A 21,231-nucleotide genomic window follows, 5' to 3' on the forward strand; every position below is an offset into this window, starting at 1 on the left:
CATTACACAGTCTCTAGAAAATAGAACAAAGTAAAACCAATGTGTCAATATTAGAAAAACAGAAAATTGGGGGAAAGTTTTTATAGTTTCTTGGTTAAAGGCCCTATCTCAAATATATAGAGAACTTTGTAAAAATGTATAAAAATATGAGTCATTCCCCAGTTGATAAATGGTGAAAGGATATGAACACGTACTTTGTGGAAGAAGAAATCAAAGCTATATATGAAAAAATACTCTAAATCATTATTGATTAGAGAAATGCAAATCAAAACAATTTTGAGATACCATCTCACACCTATCAGATTGGCTACAGTGATAGAAGGGGAAAATGACAAATGTTGGAGGAGATAGGGAAAAATTAGGACATGTACACTGCTGATAGAACTGTAAATTGATGCAACCATTTTGGAGAACAATCTGGAATCATGCCCAAAGAAGTGTGTATGCCCTTTGACCCAGCAATACCACTATTAACTCTGTTTCCCCAGGTGATCATAAAGTTAAGAAGTTTCTCAGTGGCATGATGAGTTATGAGAATAATTATAGCAGATTTTGGAGACTGAAGAATCCATGAAGTGAAGGCTTGGCTGATATTAGGTAACTAAGTTACTGATTCAAATCCTGTGCTTGAAAGGTTCGTGACCAGTTGGTCACCAGTGGTGATGACCAGGGCCAGTAATAGTATTTTGTTCTGCATCTCTCCAACGCAGTTATCACACAATATTATGTATTATAGTTATCTGTATGGCTGTCATTGTTTTACTAGACTAGGGGTGGGGAACCAGCGATCGTTGGGTGCAGCCTTTTGACTGAGGTCAAGTTTTACAGAGCAAATCCTTTTATTAAGGAGATTTGTTCTGTGAAGTTTGGTTTCAGTCAAAGGGCCTCGCTTGAGGGTTCTTTCAACTAACCCTCTTATTGCATGAGCTTGAGGCCTTTCTGGTTGCCCTGCTTTGCACATTACCTATCTCAAAATGTCACACCTGTACAGTAAGGAACAAAAAATGAGTTTAGAGAAATGTGGGAGGACTTTTATAAATTGATGTAGGGTGTGAAAAGCCAAACCAAAAGATAAATAATCACAATAATGGCAACAATGCAAATAAAGTCAACATTGAAGGACAACAGATAACTGGTCAAATACAATGATCAGTGTTAATATCATACTATGAATATTAAAAGGATGAATATTTGACTTTTATAGGGCAGTATAAGGATTGCAAATTAAGATGGTGTTTGAGCCTCACAATAGATGTTACATAATTTCCCCATTTTACAAAAGAGGAACTCAAAGGTCAGAAAGGTTAAAAGTGAGTTGTCCATGTCACAAAGCTAGTGAAGTGTTTATAGGTAGGATTTGGATCCATGCCTTCATGAATCCAGATCTAGCTCTATCTACTATGCTATACCTTTTCAAATCTTTCCTGTTAATGTTTTATAAATCGTCTTTAGGGAATGTGGGTGTAGTTAGATGGCAAAATGGATAAAAGTGCTGGAGTCAGGAAGACTCCTTTTTCTGAGTTCAAATCTGGCCTCAGACACTCGCTAGCTGTGTACGCCTGGGCAAATCATCAACCTTGTTTGCCTCAGTTTCCTCATCTAAAATAATCTGGAGAAAGAAATGGCAAACCATTCCAGTGTCTTTGCCAAGAAAACCCTAAACCAGGTCACAAAGAGTTCGATATGACTGAAAAACTGAACAAATTTCAGGCAGTATATTTTGGAAGCGAATTTGTGTGAATATTTGTTAGAAAGTGTCATTTGTGTCTATCAGCTAGTTTAAAAAGAGAGTTTTGATTATGGAACACTGAAGGTAAGTGACACACATAAGTGTTGGAACACACAGTCTTGGCTTTTCAGCACTGATCTTCTCAATTAACTGTATCCAGTGGAATATAAGAAGAGCCAGAGGAAATGAAGTTATGTGAGAGGTGAATGTTAACATTGGGGCAGATTGTTTGAACTTCCCAGTTTTAAAAAAAGGCAGGTGAAATTAAATCAAGAACTAGTATCTATCAAACCAAGACAGAAAGATAATGGAAAGAACACTGGACTTAAAAGTAGATCTGACTTTTAAGTTAAAGTTCATGTTCTGCCCTTAGCTACGTGACTCAGTCAGTTAACCTGAGCTTTATCTCTAAAATAGGATAACTTTATGTAACTTAAAGGCAATATGAGGGAAATGTATTATAAAGCTTAAATTATTATATACAGGTGCTATTTCAAGATCCTTGAGTCCATAGTTATTTTCCCACAATCCACCTACAGTTTAGTTGATGGACTTAAGAGAGTGACCGTAGCTGAAAAATTCATCAACTGGTGGCCAACCTGGAGATGAGCATCTTGTAACTTAAACAGGTGGGTCTTCAGGCAGTTAGACTCTGGCCCATATTTGGAACGGAGCTTGGGCTCAGTTGGTATAGCTTTTGAGGACTCAGGTCATCTCTGTATCATGATGAGGCATTAGAATAGTACTTAAGAGGATTAAGTGTGAGATTATTAAAGTAAACCTATTTGGAGGCCTAGAGATAACGTAGCTCTTCATTATACCAGTACACTTTATCTTGTCCTCAAGTCAGGGCTGTGAAATACCACCTAGCAAGGCAAAAAGGAATCTTTGGAAATGCAACAATTCCATTCTTAGATACTAACATGGAATTTGACAATTCCATGAATTGTGAAATTTGACAATTTTACCCTGAACCTAAACTCTTTTAGGTATGCCAATTTGGAACTGTGTGACGTGGGAGACACTGGCACAGGATTGCTCAGCATGGAGTGCCCACATCAAAGAAGGTGCTGCGTTCTATGAGCAAAACAGAATTGAAACAGCTCAGAGGAAATGTACAATGTGCAGATTTAAGCGTATCCGCCCCAAATATTCACATGGACTATCTGTGCCCAATCTGCAGTAGAGCATTCTGAGCTCATATTAGTCTGATCAGCCAGTCAGACGCATTGAAACTTGACTTTATCATGATGTCATTTTGGTCCTCTTCAAGAACGAAGGACAACAACCATGACCTCACTGAATCAGTACTACTAAGTATGAAGGCCTGGAGTAATCTGTGACTCTTCACTTCTCAGAATCCTGTTTTTGTGAAAATCTTATTCAAATAGCATCGTTTTATGTTTCCTGATACTCCCACTTTTTCTCCACCAAAATAAACTTGTATTACTACTTGGCATATTCTGACCATGTGTATATTTTGTCTTCTCCCACAGTATGTAAGCTCCTTGAGGGCAGTTTTTCATAACCAGGACCTGACCCAGAGTAGGTGATAATGCTTGTTGATTCCTTCTCCCTTACCTCCCCCCAACAATCAGTTAGCAATTCCACCTCTATATTTCCTTGTATCTGTCCCTTTTGACTTGAACCACTCTCCTTAAGGCCAGATAATCCATATTATAGTTTGAATAGTTAGATGTAGGAGGTTGTGGTAGAACTCTGTGAACTGGATTGCTGAAATCTTGATGGAGACAAGCCAGGTCCATACCCCTTCCTTACTAACACATTTATAACTACAAAACACTAACCAATACAGTCCTGCTTATCAAACAGTTATAATTTAAAGGATTATTTTTTTTGGTCTAAGGTTCACTACTAGAGTGGAAGATCAAGGAAGGCAACATATGGAGGAGGGAGTGGGGCAAACTCCCAGGTTAGGAACTTGTACTATATGGTATACTTAACAGATTTCAGACAAGCTTTTGACAGTCTCTCATACTCATCTCATAAAAAAACATGAAGAGATGAGCAAAATAGTACCATTAGGTGGAACTGGAGTAACAGCTTATTTCAGAAGTCATGAGATGAGCAAAATAGTACCATTAGGTGGAACTGGAGTAACAGCTTATTTCAGAAGTCATGATGTAGAACTGGGTCTCTAGTGTAGACTACCCTACAAATTTGTGGTTGGTCCTATGCTGTTAGTTTAAATCAACAAACTGAGTATTTTCAGATGAAACAAAGCTGAGGAAAGCTAAAATACTGAGTGACAGGTTAAGGATCCAACAGGATCTTGACAGGTTGGAACTCTAAGTCGAATGTAGTAAAATGAAATTTAGTAGTGTTAAATATGATCTTGTAAATACTGGATTTTAAAAAATTCACTTCATGAGCACATGATGGAGGATATGTGACTAGACAGTAACTTCTCTCCAAAAGATATGGGACTGATAAACAGTTCAATTGATATAGTGATAAGATAGCCAGAAAAGTCAATGGAGTTGGGCTATACTGAGTTTCCAGAAAGGGAGATCACGAGTTCTGCTACTGCACTGTCCTGGTCAGATCATGTCTTGAAGCTAGGTCAGTCTCTCATTTCTCCTCTGGACATATACTTTGGAACTTCTCTACCATGTCTCAAGGAGCTTACTATTGGGGAAACCTCCTCATCTTGCACCCATCAGCCTTAATACTCCCTTCTCATCACCATGCTTAATCCCTTGGGTTGGAGGGGAAATTCACGTGAAGAGCTCAGCTCAGAACATCTCATTTTTTAACTAGCTCTACTGCTTTGGGTCTTCTATGACTTCTCCACCATGTTCCTACTTCAGGAACCTTCCTTGTTCCTTCCAATTTTTCAGCTTCCTTTTGTGGGTGGTCTTCCTCCACTGGATTATAAGCTCCTTGAGGATAGGGACTGTCAATTTTCACATTCATATTCCCATTGCTTAGCAAAGGGCCTGGCACATAGTAAACACTTATAAGTTTGACTGACTCATAGAATTACAATATCACAGAAATTAGATTACTCCAAAAATGGCAGAACTGGGATCTCAACTCAGGTCCTGATTCTGAGTCCAGCATTCTCCTGCCTATACTGCAATGCTTCAAAGCTTTTTATTATCTTAGTGCCTGAGGTTCCTTTAGCTGCTCAAATTTTTTTTTTTTTAGGAACCTTACCATATACATATGCCAATTCTTTAAGCAGCTTTCTCCATGACACCCAAAGTAAACTGTTAGAAGAATTAGACCCAATTGACATCTCATCTTTTCTCAATCATATCACCTACCCTCTAACATCATACTGAGATAGGCTGCTTGTCCTTGCTTCAAACAGCCAACAAAAATGCATACCAATTCTCTGTTTTTTAAGAGCTAACTAAATTTATTGTTGAACTGCAACGTAACTTTATATGCCCTGGGATACTACAAGACACACTTGCAATGAGACATTTAATATTTACATTTGTTAGGCTTTCAAAACATTTTCAAATTTATTAGTTATTGACCTAGATTTTTTACCTGACAAGAGGGAAAGGCCTCTCCTTTTTAGTTGTCTAGAATTTATCTACAGTGCAGTTCAGTAAACATTCTAGAATCCTATGGAATAGTAAACTCATTCAACAAGTATTTAAGTATCTAAGCTACAAAAAAAAAATAAATTACTTTTTTGGTTGCTTTACAATTAATATTAATCCAAAGATGTAACAAGTATTCTATTATAAAAGTATTTTTGAAAATGAGTTTTCTTGTCAGTGTTCAACATTATTTAGGATGGCCATCAAGGGTGGGAACCTCCCACCTTGAGGCCATGAGCCCTTCTAGGTCCTCAAGTGCAACCCTTTGAGTCCAAACTTCACAGAACAAATCCCCTTAATGAAACAATGTTCTGTAAAACTGGACTGAGTCAAAAGGCCTCACCTGAGGGCCTAGAAGGTCACGTGGCCTCAAGGTGGCAGTTTCCCCACCTCTGGTCAAAATGCTTACTAAAATTATCAAGGTAATTTTAAACCTAGATTATGTATCAAAGGTCACACAATTATATTAAGACCTCAAGCAGAAAATAGGCACAAAAATGAATACACTAGTTATCAACCCATGCAAGTTAAATTAGAATTCTTATCTGGGAAGAAATAAGGAAACATAAAGTTCACAAAACATTAATTGCGGAATTGCAGAATCTTAAACCTAGAGTCAGAAAGGATCTTGAAGGTCAGTCATCTAACCCAATTCCTTACCTTTATGGATGTAGACAGAAGCCTACAGATGTTAAGTAACATTACAGTGAATAGCAGACCAGGAAATGGAACCCAGAGTCTGACAGAATCTCAACTCTTTATTGTACCTCACTATTCCATGATTTAAGTTCTAATTCCTTGATTCTTATGGCCAAAGCTAAGTGCTATTGTATGCTACAGAAATGTTTGATGGTGTTCAATTTTGGTATGTATAAAAGCATGTAGAATTCACTCCCTACTCACCTAAGCTTATAAATCGTAGATACGCACATGCCCTTAAAAATAGCGTCTCAGTCTCTACCACACTATATAAACACATTTCTGTAAAGAAATCACATATTCACTAATAATTGAAATAAGATCCTTTTATTGCTATTTCCACAATGCTTTATATTCAATAGCTCCAAGGTGAAAGATAAAAATATTGGCAAGTAATTTTTACATTAATAATAGCTGTAGCGGAGAATCCATGAAAATTTTTGCAGCAGAGCAGGGTCCCATTTGAAAGGACTACTAGTCTGTGAAGAGCTCAATTCCTATATAACTTTATTTAAATTGAAGACATCCTCTTTTTCTGTTAGAATTACAAAAGGAGTTTGTTGGTATAAAAACATCTAAAATAGAATTTCTAAATAAGGCATGGTCTAGTATTAAGATCCAACTTTGGATTTTTTTTAAAACAAATTATGTGGAAAGAAGTACTATATTTACAGAAAGTTATCTACATATATGTGTACCTAGAGGTACAAACTGAGAGTTAAGACTGAAAAGACTTAACAGTTAAACATATTGTTGAATATCTCAAAAGCAGTTCTCTTTTCAAGAGCTTTTCCCTTTATCTTCCTGGAAATGAAATGTCTAAGATCCTCCTTCATCCTCAATCTTTGGAGCCAGGTAATATTTTAAGTGTCCCATATCTGCAATCTTATACTCTACAACTATAAAAGACCAAAAAAAGGAGAGGTTAATTATTTGTTAGCATTATGAAAGTAAGATTTTTTAGTCCATTGATCGAAGACGAAAGAATTTATCTTACCAAGTGGTACATCTGCAGACATACTGAGTGTTACTGTAGGAGAGAGTGGAGTGGCTTTGGTAAAGAAATTCAGGTATCGAAGGGCAAAGGTCAACTGAACTGGTTCATTCATCTCTATTGTAACCTAAAAGAATAGAGAAATCTTAGAAATAAATCTGTTCTGATCATGCAATAAATTCAATTGGAAACCTGATTAAAAATTTAAATACTATAGAGTATCTCCTCCCTTCAAAGTAATTGAAATGAAGATGTGTTGCCTTAGTGCAAACTTAATTAGCTGGCAGTTCTCAGGCCATTTAACCAGTAATAGATTTTGACTGGCTATTTTTCTTTGAGCAATTAATTCCTTCAAAATTTCACTTTTATTTCCATGGTTCTAAGGTGGGACTGAGTTTCGTGGTAGAGAGAAGAAAAAGAAGTAGTAATTCTTTTATAGTTCTTTGAAAACATGTGCTCTTAGTATGCCTACTTTCTCACAATTTCTCCAACACTATTCCCATTCTTTGTAATCCTTCCCAATTTGCTGGGTATGAAGCTGAACCTGATAATTTTTCAAAATTTGCATTTCTTATTAGAAATTTGGACAATCTTTCCTATGGCTCTAATAATTTATAATTTTGAGAACTGTTTGTATTCTTTAAGTACTTATCAACTGGAGATAGCTTTTGGTTTCTTATACTTGTTAGTTTCCTATGTACCTAGGATATCAGACCCTATCAGAAATGTCATAAAAGACATCATCCTCTAGTCAACTGTCTTCCTCAACTTTTAGTAGGACAACAGAAAGATTGAGACCAAAGGCTGCAAAATTAGAATTGGCTTCAAAGAAGAGATATGTGAAGGCATCTACCTCCCTGCTTCTCTGAAGCATGGGAAGGATTATACTATGGATATAACATCAAGCTTGGTTAAATTGGTCTGGTTAGTTTAGGTTTGTTGAATTTTTTTCTCTTATTTGTTGTCACAAGGAATGGCTTAGTAGAAAGGGATACACTGTATTGGGGCATGGTGATGCAAAAACAAGGTATTAATAAATTTCATTTTTAAAAAGGTAATATGCAGTGTAAAAGAAGCCAAAGTTCTAAGTGTTTTATAATAAAGGTATTATAATACAGTGGCACTCCTTGTACACTGATTTGAAAGGTTTGAGGATTCTGGTTAATTTCCTCATTAACTTAGGATCATACTTTTTGTTGAAATTTTTTTTGGGGGGAAATCTATTGTCTACTTTGCTTAATATCTAGAATCTAAAGTAAAATTAAATGTCTAATTCAAACACTGAGCACCTACATGTTATACATGTGCTATACTCTTATGGTAATACAATATATATAGGATAGTTTTTGTACTCAAGAAGCTTAAAATCCCATACATAAGAGATATACATATATGTCAATACGAAGTGGAATGTGGTCAATTCTATGAGTCATAATCAAAAACTACATCAAATTCAAGACAAGTATAAGAGTGTTAACTGAGAGTATGCTGAAGTCAAGTCAGAGGACCTGGTTCTTAAACTAGCTGAACCACCAGATGTGACTTCATACAAATTACTTAACCTCTAGGGTTTAGTCTCTTCATTTATAAATGAGGGTGCTGGTACCAACTAACTCTAATATTGTGCCTCTATGTAACTTAACATTACCTGGATATCATAATTAACTGCAAAACCAATAGGGACACAACCAATTTCCTATTACTTAACTTTTCTACAAACCCCTTCAGAAAATGATACAGGTGGGGGTTAGGGTGCATTGTTGTAGAAAAGGGATCCTGCCTCTAATTCATTTCAGGATGAGTCTCAAAACTAGTTGCAGTTAATTTGTGGTTTTCATAGCTATACCAATCTTCCTGTCTAACCTCAGACAAATCTCATAAGCTGGAATTGTTTTCTTATCTGTAAAAAAACAAGGTTAGCCTCAATGATCTGTAAAGTTCTTTCCAATTGTAAATCTATGACACTATGTTTTATGAGTAAAAGATATGTCATTTCCCACCTTTACAAATTTCATCACGTAAGGTTAAAGTTAGAAAATATACCAAAAACAAAATAGGTCTCTACTAATGACTTTCATTTGAATATCAAATAATACCCATTTAATAGTTAGAATTTCAACCTATTATTCAACTCTGGATAGGTTTTGCTTTACCAATATCCTAATTCACTGTACTTAAATTATTTTCTCAAGATTTAAATTTGACTTACAGCTTCCTCTTCTTTGTCAACATTACTTGTCTGTGATAATTTTACATTTCCACTTCCTAGTTCTCCACTGGCAGAAAATTTTACACCATCTTTTGCACATGAGATTACAACAGCATCTCCAATATGACTGAGATCCCGACAGATTCGTGCAAATTCACCAGAAGGCATTTTGACCACACAACTGTATTCCTGTTCCTGTAATACAAAAACAGCTTTGAATATGATTTAGGAGTTTAAATATTTAGATGTCATCGATCTCATTTGCTGAAAGAATTAAGAGCTATGAAATTGCATTCTTTTGAATAACACCTACTCCAAAAAGATAATTAAGTTATGACAATTAAATAATTTATTTAGGAAAGCTTAAGAGTACAACTATCTTTTCAAGGAATATTTGATGTAAAAGGAAGTGAAAAGCACATTTAATTCTATTTTAACTATTTAATAGCTATGAGTAGCCAAATCTATTTTTCTTGAATGTATTCTGGAATGACCAAGAGTTTCGATACCAGTCACCCTACTAGATACTAGATTATCAATATTAACAGCCCTGTTAGATACATAAAGATGGGCCACAGAAAGGGTATATGGGTAGCTGTATAATTTACAAAAACTTGTTTTCCAAAAAAAATTAGTTACTTTTATATTAGAAATTTTAATATCCAATCACTTTTCTACTTTGATGAAGATAATAAGAATTTATATTTCCTTGGAAATGATTAAAGTCTACGAAAAGCTCCTTATAAACTGTTATTAATAAAAAAAAGTCTAATGAGCTTAAAAATTAAGATACAAATATTATAGTAGAGATCGAATGAAGGGAAATTAAGAGGAAAGAGGCTGTCTAGTGTGGTAGAAACCAATGTTTTGGAGAGTAAAGACCTGAAGCTCAAATCTTTACTCTCAGTTACGACCTCAGGCAACATTTAACTTGTTTAGCTTTGCTGTATGGTAATAAGCTTTTAAATTGGCTTCTAGCTCTAAATCCTAACTGTATTATTTTTGTTATTATTATTCATTCTTAATAAATCAAAGAATTTTAACACTGATTTTAGACTTATTTAACCCTTTATTTCTTTAAATAGATATACAATGTAGTACATATTAAGTTAAAATGAATGTCACATTATTAAAAATGATTTTCTCTCATGCCAAAAATTTTCTTTACATATTAGAACCTAAATATATAAGTATTAGAGATTGACTTTGGTCATATTAATTTTATTTAACTATTATAATGAGACATATGACAAGAAATCTCCGATACTTACTGGGATTCCAAGCTGTTCAACATCTAAATCCATTAATTTCATCTCATAGTCTGAAACTTTTTCCTGATCTACAAATAAAACACAAGATGCCATTTTATATTTCAGTATTGGTGTTATAACTAAAAAGCGGGGTACGCGTTTATAGGACAAACTTACTTGGTGCCTCAAAGATCAACGCCAGCGTATCTGCATTGTCTTCGGCCCTTAGGGTAATAATATCTTCGTTGCTGGCACATTTCAGTATTTTGGACATGCTGGACAACGGAGAACAAGCAGTAAATAAACACGTTCATCGATAAAGCCCCGGAGGGGTTACAGCCGGCCCTGTAACGGGGCACACGCAGATGCACGGTGGACGTAAACAGGCACATTCCGGTGGCAGGAGGCACCGCCGATCTCCCTCCTTACCCGAACGCCGATCCCGGTTTTTGTTAAGCAGCACAGCCCGCCGGCCCTCCCTAACAGGCGCCCCGCCGCCGCCTCCCTCGGCCGGGCTCGCTCCGGCCACGAGGCCTCTCGTGGAGCGGACATGCTTTTCACTTTAAATAGAGGGCATCGGACGCAAGCCTTCCCGCCACAGCCCCTCCGACCGCATTGTGAGCTTGGCGCCGAAATGACGTTGGCGGGAGGCGGCCGGGGCGCGCTTCCCCTTCCCCAAACCGCGCGCTTCGGCCCGGCCCCGCCCCCTGCCGCCGCCAGGACCAATGAGGCGCGTCCGCCTCTTCCCCCCCCCCCACCGCTCCCCGGCCCGGGCAGCAAGAACTACCTCGCTCGGCTGCGCTCCCGCCAAGAACCCGGGGAGAAGCCCGGGGGCGGGGGGAGGGAACACTGTGTTTACAGCACCGGAGGCCCGAGCTCACCTGGTGAGATTAACGCCCATGGCCAGGTTGCGGTCGCAGCGGTAGGTATCGAAGCCCTCGGAGCGGAGGGTGAGCTGCACCAGGGAGATGTGGGACGAGTCCATGCTCTGCAGGTTCACCCCGCCCGAGCTGATGTCCCAGCAGGCCTCATTGATGAAGTCCTTCAGCGCCTCCAGCACCTTCTTGAGGATGGAGCCCTGCACGAGCCTTGCCTCGAACATGGTGGCGAACAGCGATACCAGAGCAGAAGCGAGGAAAAACCAAGCGGCCTAGGCTCGAGGGGAAGACAGGGCTGGGCTCACCCACTGAGGCGAGGTCCTCGGCCCGGGAGCAGAAGCGGGGGCAGAGACGCACTCACCACCGCCGCCTCTAACCAAATGAGGCTCCGCTGCTCCGCCTCGCGCGCTCGCCGGCAAGCCGCTATGACGTCACGGCGTAACCGCCCGCCTCCTCCCTAACGCTACTGGTGCTCCCTCGACCAATCCCATCGCGAAGGTCCCCCTAAACCTCCTGAGCCAATCAGAGGGAGCAGGTTTACCCCGCCTTTCCTCGTTGCCCGGGCTTGTTCAGGTTCACCTCCTCTCAATCCTTTTTGGTTTGGGGCCGGGGGCTTTATTTTTGGTTTAAAACCTCACTCCAGGAAGGTGGCTCACTCCTCGGACAGTGAGATTTAGAGCTGAAAGCCACCTTGGAGAGCCTTTCATCTAATCCCTTCAGTTTACAGACGAGGAAGCGGAGGCCTCCTGGAGCTGAAATGACTTGCCCGGGGTGGTCACATGGGTAGCAAGTGGCAAAACGCCTTCCAACCCGGGTCCTTTGGCTCCACAAGCCGTGGCTCACTCATGTTTTAATCAGAAAAAATAGTACGTTACAGTGCGTGGCACACGATAAGCATGGATAATGCACGTTCCTTCTTTCTAGGGTAATGGGCAGTAACGTTTGCCACGACCTTTTTTTGCTGGCAAGTTTCTGAACACAACAGAAAGACCTTACCTTCACCCAAGGACTTGTAATTTTTAAAGAACCATGGACGTGCTCTGGCCAGTTGGTGGGCAGGGGATGTTTGGCCCCTTCCCGTTCTCTAGGTTCTCATCCGTCAAATGGAAAGGTTGGATCCAGTGAGGAAGGTTCTTTTAAACTCTTAGGTACCAATAACTTTCTTTCTGTATGCCTTTAGCGGGTGGCTTGTTGGATTAAACCAAGTGGACCTGTGTGTCCGCGGCTGGAAGAGAGAGAACGTAGCTGGATTTCATTTCCCACCCCTTTTCTTTGACATCAAGAAACTGAAGTCAAGGGAGATTAGGTGACTGGCCCAAAGTCACGGAGGCTCGGTACCGAGGCGTCTCCTTGCCCCATTCTCCAGCGCCTTCCGCCCCCAGGCTTTGTTCTCTCCACCCCACACTTTCTCTACCTGGGGTAGGTTGACTCTTGGGGGATGCTAGGAGACCGAGGACAGGGTAAAGAAATTATTTGGTAAGTAACTATTATCCCTTTAAAATATTCCCAAAGAAGTAGTGTGAGTGGGGAAAAATAGTTTTGAAGAGAGAGTGTAACTATAATGCTAAAAATGGTATGTGCGAAATAAAATTTTCATTATGGAAAATTCATCTCTACATTTTATTTGTACGTACATATGCATAGTAAACGTTAGAATTTATTTCCTTTCATACTGAAAGGAGGTACCGAAGGATTTATTGAAAGCCAGATAGGGGGCCAGAAAGAGGTTGGGAATCCTTGCTTTACAGTCTGTCTCTTAGTGACTTCATGAACTCTCATGGATTAAATTTTTGTTTCTACCAAGACGACTCCCAGATATATATTGCAAATTCCAGCCCTGCATCATCAACTGCCATTGGACATTTCAAACTGGATGTCTTACAGACATGTAGAACTCAGCATCACTAAAACAGAACTAATTCTCTTTCCTTCAAAACCTGCTCCTCTTCCAAACTTCCCTGTTTTTGTGGGGGCACCATTATCCTTTTAGTCACCCAGGTTTTCAGCCTTGGAGGCATCCTCCATTCCTTCATCATGTATTCACCATGACATCATATATTCATTCAGTTGCCAAGTCTTTTCAATTCTACCTCCACACTCACATCAATCGCCTTCTCTCCATTGACATGGACACCCTCCTAATTCTGGTCCTTGTCACCTTTCACCTTATCTATATTGCTCCTTTCATGTCTATAATACATCTTTCACATAACTGTTAAAGCTATACGGAAAAATTTTTTTTCTATAATCAAGCGTTTTTTTCTCCTTCCTACCTCCCCTCCTACTGAGAAAAGAAATAAAGAACCCTGTATCACATAACCACAGTCAAGCATTTACATTCAAGATAGTTTTATATTTATTTCCTTCCATTCTATTTTCTTTTTTTTCTCATTTTTATTCCTCAAACTCACTTTATTAGAGATTGTTATTCTTTCTTTCCTTTAACCTCCTGTTCATGATCCCTTCTTTCCAAGCTTAGGGTTTGTTTTGTTTATGGCAAATCCTTCCCTGAATCCCTCTATTTCCCATCCCTATATCTTTTTTCCCTTATATTGTTCCTTACTGTATCACTATTGAGTTAAATGTATTCCTACACAAAAATTGGGACACTAATGCACTATTGGTGGCGTTGTGAACTGAACAGTTCTGAAGGACAGTTTGGAACCTTGCCTAAAGGGCTATAATTTATCACAGTGCATACCTTTTGAATCAGCAATACCACTGCTAGGTGTGTATCCTAAAGAGATCAAAGGAAAAGGACCGATAAGTACAAAAATATTTATAGCAGTTCTTTTTTTGGTGGCAAAGGAAAGGAAATTGAGGGGATGCCCATCAATTGGGGAATGGCTGAACAAGTTGTGATATATAATTGTGATGGAACCTTTTTGTGTTACAAGAAATAACAAGGTAGTTTCCAAAGAGCCTGGGAACTGATGTAAAATGAAGTGAGCAGAACCGGTAGAACATTGTACATAGTAAAAGGAATAAAATAACAATGATCAATTGTGAAAGACTTAGCTACTCCTATCACTATAATGATCCAAGACAGTTCTGAAGGACTTATGATGCCAAAATGCTATCTACTCCAGAGTGAGAACCGATAAACACTGAGTGCAGATTGAAGCATAATTTTTCATTTTATTTTTTCTTCCTTTTTTTCCCAACATGGGTATTAGGGAAATATGTATTGCATGATTTCCTATAAATAATTGATATCATATTGCTCGCCCTCTTAATGAGGGGGCAGGCGGGAGGGAGACAATTTGAAACTCAAAATTTTTTTAAAAATGAATGTTAAGAATAAATTTTAAAAGAAAATGACAAGGAGACTTGAGAATGAAAAATGAATTATAGATTATAATAATGAAACTTGAAAACTAATAATAGTATAGTTAAAGATATAAATGAGTTAAAAGACTAATTCATCTAAACTTTCCTGAGGAGTCTGGAAGATGTAGGTGTTTTGTATTTTAAAAGATCAGATTGCTTAGTATGACAATTTTTTCTAAGCTTTCTAACTTCTGCTTATTCCACCTATATGTCCAACTCGGATAAAGAGTGGCTGAGGCCTCTCTCATTATAGCTCTGTCTTTCCCTTCTCACCAGAAGGTCACCCAACAGGAAGAAGTCAGCCTAGGGAAGGGCACATTCTGGTTAATTGATACTTTTTCAATGCTCCTCACTCTGAACTATGAAGCCACAGCCAGTTAAAAATTCTTCTATGGTAAGTAGACCAGAACCAGTTACAGAGTTTCTTCTCTAAGTCCTTGTGGAGATTGCATCAGATGTACCTTACACATGCTCGTAGGCATTGGGACTCACTGGCCCATATCCCATTACAGATGACAAAAAAAGAAAGGCACTGGACTCCAGAAATGATCTCTAGGATTTCTTGTAGCTCTCACTGCCTACATAGTATAGTTAGGGAACAATGCAAAACACCATCTGTTTCCCAATGGTAGAATGTAAGCTCTTTGAATTCAGGGACTATTTTCACTTTTTTCTATATATCTCCAACTCTTAATGCAGACAATTGAGTGTATTTGAAAGGTAATAGGCTCGGAAGGCTATGCTATGAGTAGCAGGGGTATTATTTTCTCTCTACACTCTCTAGGGAACCTCATCAACTCTCATAACTTTAATTACCATCTCCATGTAGATTGACAGATAAGAATGTCTAGCCTATCTCTCCCTGAGCTGCAGTCCTTCATCACCAGTGGCTAATGGAACATTTCAAACTGATTCTTTCCAAGACATACCAACCTCAATATGTCTGAAACTTAACCCATTATCTTTCTCCCCAAACCCCCCCTTCCAAACCTCACTATGTCTGTCAAAGGTACCAGTCTCAGAGGTTTGTAAATTCGAAATTACCCTTGACTGCCCATTCTTCATTACATTTATCTATCCAATTAGTCGCCAAATCTCGCCATTTCTACCTCCACAACATTTCTCCACTCACGCAGTGACTACTTTATCAACCTAGAGGCAGCTGAGGGTGCAGGGCCTGGAATCAGAAACATCTGAGTTCCAATCTGATCATAGACAATTATTAGCTGTGTGACCCTAGGGTTTCCTCATGTGTAAAACGAAGATGATAATAGTAACTCTTACCTCACAGGATTGTTTAAGGATCGAATGGGATATTTGCAAAGCATCTGGAATATAGTAAGCACTATGTAAATGTTAGTTATTATTATTAGCTGTATGATCCCGAGCAAGACGCTTAAGTGCCTTAATTTTCTCATCTGTAAAATGGAGCTAATAATAGCATCTACCTAGTAGGAGCTATGCAAATGATCATTTTCCCCTCCTACCTAGATTATTGTATCAGCCTATTGATTGGTCCATTCTCTAGTCCAACCTAGAGAAGATGAACTAGCACCCCTTGAATGTTCTCCACTTCTGGTTATGAATCCCCAGCCAATGAAAAAGTCTCCTTTATGGTAGCAGACCAGAACCACAATCACTGCTGCTACAGAAATTTTCTCAAAGTGTCAATGTGACTATGTGGCTCTGTTAATCAGATACTAAGGCTTCCTACAGCTTTTTTTGTTGTTGCTCCTTTGTTTAGTTTTTAAAGCCCTTCACAGCCTGGTTCCAACCTATCTTTTCAACTTCATTGGACTTTACTTCTGCAAAAATGGCCTTTTTATTCCTTTTTGATAGATAGCCCACCTCTCATTTCCATGCCTTTGCACTGGTCATCTCCCATGTCTGGAATTCATTCCTTCCTTAGCTCTACCTCAGGGTCCCTCTCTTCCTTTAAGCTCAAGCACTGTGTGAAGGCCTTCCTCATCTCTTCTAATCACTGCTAGTGCCTGTCCTCCATCTCCAAATACCTTGTATTTAACTACTTTGTATTTATTTCTTTCAATCACTACATACTGAGCCATCTAGAAAGTCAGTATGTATTTGCTGACCTTCGTGCTGAAAGCTCCCCATGTAAGCTCCTTGGGAGAAGGGACTGTTTCATCCTTTGTATCCCTGGCTCCTAGCAGAGTGCTAGGATAATAAATACTTGTGGATGAATTCCATTCTAAAATTTTCCCTTCCCAAATCCTTGTGGACTTTGGGTTGTGGCCTAGGAGGAACCTGGAGGAATTGACCTCTTAAGCTGTAGAAATGCTACCAATATACTGTAAGGCAGAATTAACAGTGGTGTCAAATATCTAGAATTTCGAGCCAGGAACAGTATCTGAGGAATAATATATGTTCCTCACATAACATTCTAGTTCATGTCTCTGTATCTTTGCATAGGTCCTCTATGGGTAAAAGGTAATACCCACTCAGCTTTGCTTTTTGGAATCATTAGCTTCCTCTAAGACTCAGTTCATGTATCACTTCTTGGCAAAGATACTAGAATGGCCATTGGTATCTCTAGATTATAATACCCGTGAGGAAACTAAAGCAACAGGGTTAAATGACTTGCCCAAGGTCTTACAGCTAAAGCTCAGATCTTCCTGACTCCAGGCCCAGTGCTTTATCTACTGAGCCAGCTAGCTGCTACCACTGCCTAGGTATGGCCATACTCAGCCCGCCTAGCAAGGTAGTAGGACCCTTTCCCTAGAAACTACCTTGTATCTTGAATCTATCTATTCACGTACATGCTTGTTTCCCTCATAGAATGTAAACTCCCTGTGGGCAGACTTTTCCTTTTTTTTCCTGTCTCATCAGTCTTTAGCACTTTTCTTGATATACTGGAAGCACTTATAAAGCTTGTTGATAGATGTTAACAAGAATTTATTACTGGTAACATGGTTTAGTTTTTTGCTTTTTCTTGTTTTTTCTGTAATCTCTGCAGCTCTCAAGAGTTTAACTACTAACTCCAGGCAGATGACTCAGATTTCTCTCTGTCCCTGCATCAGCTGCAGCCTCATCCCTGGGCATTCAGGCCCATTCCGGGAATGCGCCGATTTCTTATCTTCATATTTAGGAAGTCTCCCTTTCCTTCCAAAGCCTGGGTCAGTGATCTCCATGAGGTGAAGCCTTCCATCAGTCTTCCGCTTGGAATTGCTCTTCCTCCTGGGGCATTGTCTGCCCTTTGCCTTCATCTTTGCCTACCACTCTTGCATACCGTACTGTGGTTACTTCAGCTCCGGTATAAGCGAATCCTTGTGAGCACAAGAACTCTGACGTTTACCAGCTAGTTCGCTGGACTCCAGGGAGGTCCCTTCCCAGCACATCACCGTCAGACAAGACGCCCTTATACTCGTTAGCATTTCTCTGAAGGCAACGAAGGCCGAACGCAAACCATGTGTCGGGCACTGGGTTAAACCCCGGGGACACAACGAAAAGCAAAAAACCGGACGAACCCCAAACATCTACAACATTCCCGCTCTCACGGAGCTCGGCCTAATGGAGGAGACTGTGTCCGGGTGTGCTGGAGCCAGCCTGGGCGGCTCGTGAAATTGTCAGCGTCAGCATCTAGACTGCCGAGGTCGGCAAGGCCGTGGGAGCGCCAAACTGGACCCAGCGACACACAATAAGGGGCGTCTAGGTGGTTCGGGGAGGGGGTGAGAAGCCTGGAATCGGGGCAGACCCGGGTCCAACTGCAGATTCAAACGCTGGCTGTGTGCTTGCCTCAGTTTCCTCATCTGCAAAATAAGGAAAGGGGAGTCACTGAGAGTCACACTGAACAAAACAAAATCATACAAAAATCAGGCTACAAATTGTTTTGTTGGCCAGTCTTAAGTAAAGGAGAAATTTTAATAGTTAAATTCAGAAGCGGTTAGTCTGTATTTTTAACCCTTAGGAGCCGGTTGTTAAACATTCGCCGGCACACACAAACAAGCAGCCCAGAGTGCAGAGGTCTGAAATTTCAGTCTGCCACGTTCCCAATCGCACAAGACCGGGGAGGTGGCCTTAGAAAGGCGCCCGAAGTCACACGCCCCTCGGCTCCCTTTCCAGCGTCGGGCTCGGCCACCGGTCACGAGGAGAACCGCAGAGGAGCCGGGGGCGGGAGGTAACGAGCATCCCAGCCACAGCTCATCCTCGAAGCGCCCCGGCAGCCCGAGCTAGGGAGAACTGGGGGGGAGGGAGGGGCGGCCGCACGACCGTCCAAACCCGCCGCGAGCGGCGCGGGAAAACCGGACCTAACTGTCACGTCACCCAGCCGCCGGCTACTCGGCCAGCCCTCCTTCCCTCCCCGCCGCGGGGATCCGGCACGGCACAGGCTTCCCGCAGCCAATCCCGCGGCGGGGAGGGCCGCTTCTCCGCGGAACCCAGCCGTCCAACCCCGCGTCGCGCGCCTTCCAGCCCCGCCCACTCCGCGAGCCTCCGCGGGCCGTTGGCTCTGCGGCCCCGCCCCCGCCGTTATTCAGCCTCCCAACCTCCCTCTCTCCCTTCTCTATTCCTCTTCCTTCTGCTCCCCAAATTGTAAACTCCCTCAATTTAGGGAACGTTTATTTATTGAACGGTGCAGGAAGCACAGCGACAAAAAGGAAAAAAAATAACGCCTGCCCTCAAGGAGTTGACATTCTTCTCTTTTCTCTCTGACTCAGGGGTTCTTAACCTGGGGTCTGCAAACTTATTTTTGCCTTCAATATTTCGATTACTCTTTCCGTACCACGGGTTTCCTTTGAAATGCTACGCCTTTAAAAGCGTGATTCTGAGAAACCATGACGCAAACTGGGTGAAGACGCCCCGCTCCGCTTCCTCCTCTGGGAGAAGGGCATCCAATGAGAGCGCATCTCCCTGCTCTCGGCCCTCCCAAGTGGCGTGACGTGGCTGATTGGCGGTCGGCGAGCCCGCGCGGACTTGCGCGCTCCCGCGCCTTGCGCCTGCGGGCTCCCCCTGCAGGGAAAGAGGGGAAGTGGCGGGCTCGCGCCGGGCCTGGGTTAAAGGAGGGGGTGCGGTCCGGGGCGGGGCCGACCCGGGGGAGGTGAAGGGGGCGGCAGTCTTGCGTCCTGGATCTGGGCGGAGCCGGTACAAAAGCAGCTTCGGGAGGCCCCCAGGGGCGGCGGCCTGTCGGAGGGGGGCGTCTTCGCGGCAGGTCCTGTCGCGTACCTTCTCCTGCGCTCTCCCTCGCTGTTCGCCTGCACTTGGCCGGGGGCCGCCTAGCGGATCCGAACCCCACCGGAGGAAGCAGAGCTCCAGCCCCGCGGGGGGCGGCGGCGGGGGCTCGGCCGAGGCCCGGGCGGGCGGAGGGGAAGCGGCTTGCGAGGAGGCTCCTGCCTCGCTGCCGGAAAAGCGCGTCCTTGCAGAGGTGCAGGCGGGGGCCGCAGGGAGGGTTGCTTCCCCAGAATGACGGAGCTGAGGCAGAGGCTGGCCCACGAGCCCGACGGGCGGCCGGAGGCGGAGGACAAGGTAGGGGAGCGAGAGGGGCGGCCGGCTGCCCTCGTGCCCTTTCCGCCCTTGGCGGAAGGGAGGGAGGAGTGCGGGCCGGAGGGATGCTCCGCTGCCCCCCGGGGCCGCCCCGGAGCACGGGTGCCTTGGAAGGCGGGGATGCTGAGGAGCCCCCCGCAGGGAAAGCCTCGCGGTCCGCGCTGCGTAGGGCGAGGTGGGCGGCGTGCTGGGGGCCTGGACGCCGGCCCCTGCTCGGCCCCTTCTCTGGGCCTTCTCTCCTGAGGGAAGGGGTGGGATCTGGGTGAACCCTAAGGGCCTTCCAGCCCCACTTGAAGGGCGTCTCTGATCCGTGTGAGCCCCCGGGCGTGGGTCATCCCCACGGCGGCTTTAAGGAAGGGACGGACCGAAGGTGATGTCGGAAACGTCCTGGCCGGTGTGACTTGTAGTCAGCGATGCTTACAGGTGATGGAGGAGCGGTTGGCATTGCACTGCCCTCCCCTCCCCCCAAAGCGTAGGACCGATCTTGGGGAGATCGATTTGAAGTTCCCTAAGCATCCCAGTCAAGACAGACATGTCAGCAAGCCTTTGTTTGTTGATGAAATTGGGGATCTAGTTGTGTTTTGGGGCAAGCTGAGACTCATGGCGTTCCGAAGTAGTTGGAATACCCTAGAGGGTGTCTTCAGCACACCTTCCTTTTGTTGTTGTCACTGTCCTCTTTTGGGTCCGCGTGCTGGGGATGTAAATTTACATGCCAGATACATTCCCATAAGGGAATTAGAGTCCAGTTGGAAAGAGAAGGCATTTCCAGTTTCAGGAAAGAGAGAAATTGAGACGTGTGACAGCATAGATTGTATCTGGTGGTAGGGTCCAAGTGCTGCAGGAATCCAATGGAGAGAAATGCGTGATTGCGGGTTATTGTGGTTAGGGAAGGCTTTTTAGGTGAGGTGGGACTCTTAGGAGGAAGTAGAAGACTTAAGATGGGAAGGCATGAGGAAGGGAAGATTGTAATAGGAGATACCCTTGGAGGAGGAGAGTGGGTCCAGATAGTGGAGGGTCTTATTATGTAGGCAGTATGGTTCTGCTTTTGAAAATTCTGAGCAGGTTGGT

At 42.3% G+C, this 21,231-nt stretch overlaps 2 protein-coding genes and 1 long non-coding RNA gene across 4 annotated transcripts in view; 2 read left to right on the forward strand and 1 right to left on the reverse strand.

The window, feature by feature from the left end:
• The first annotated feature begins 488 nt into the window (after window positions 1-488).
• Window positions 489-3,187, forward strand: LOC140520890 (uncharacterized). Its single transcript, XR_011972693.1, has 2 exons — window positions 489-597; window positions 2,719-3,187. It is a non-coding gene; the product is annotated as an uncharacterized lncRNA (long non-coding RNA).
• Window positions 3,188-6,317: 3,130 nt separating this feature from the next.
• Window positions 6,318-12,126, reverse strand: PCNA (proliferating cell nuclear antigen). Its single transcript, XM_072635314.1, has 6 exons — window positions 11,341-12,126; window positions 10,637-10,734; window positions 10,481-10,548; window positions 9,210-9,404; window positions 7,004-7,127; window positions 6,318-6,905 (listed from the first exon to the last, which is right to left on the reverse strand). The coding sequence occupies exons 1-6, from the start codon at window positions 11,559-11,561 to the stop codon at window positions 6,826-6,828; spliced, it is 786 nt and encodes a 261-aa protein (XP_072491415.1). The 5' UTR covers window positions 11,562-12,126; the 3' UTR covers window positions 6,318-6,825.
• A 7,666-nt stretch (window positions 12,127-19,792) lies between these two features.
• The window catches only part of CDS2 (CDP-diacylglycerol synthase 2), a 66,009-nt gene continuing 64,570 nt past the window's right edge, over window positions 19,793-21,231 (forward strand). Inside the window, exon 1 of one of the 2 annotated variants that reach the window (XM_072635311.1) lies at window positions 19,793-20,145. In XM_072635311.1, coding sequence (XP_072491412.1) covers window positions 20,083-20,145 — 63 coding nt within the window. In that variant the 5' untranslated portion in view covers window positions 19,793-20,082. The remainder of the gene's footprint in view (window positions 20,146-21,231) is intronic. The other variant, XM_072635312.1, reaches the window with a different exon arrangement.

The sequence above is a fragment of the Notamacropus eugenii genome, chromosome 1 (genome assembly GCF_028372415.1).
Source record: "Notamacropus eugenii isolate mMacEug1 chromosome 1, mMacEug1.pri_v2, whole genome shotgun sequence".
NCBI classification, from domain to species: domain Eukaryota; kingdom Metazoa; phylum Chordata; class Mammalia; order Diprotodontia; family Macropodidae; genus Notamacropus; species Notamacropus eugenii.

Excerpts from the sequence above, each read along its gene's own strand:
- PCNA (XM_072635314.1), bottom strand. The coding sequence starts at position 11,561 with ATGTTCGAGGCAAGGCTCGTGCAGGGCTCCATCCTCAAGAAGGTGCTG. Across the intron at positions 10,549-10,636 it reads GTTGATCTTTGAGGCACCAA|ATCAGGAAAAAGTTTCAGAC; the intron begins GTAAGTTTGTCC and ends TTTTATTTGTAG. Across the intron at positions 7,128-9,209 it reads TTGACAAAGAAGAGGAAGCT|GTTACAATAGAGATGAATGA; the intron begins GTAAGTCAAATT and ends CTATTCTTTTAG.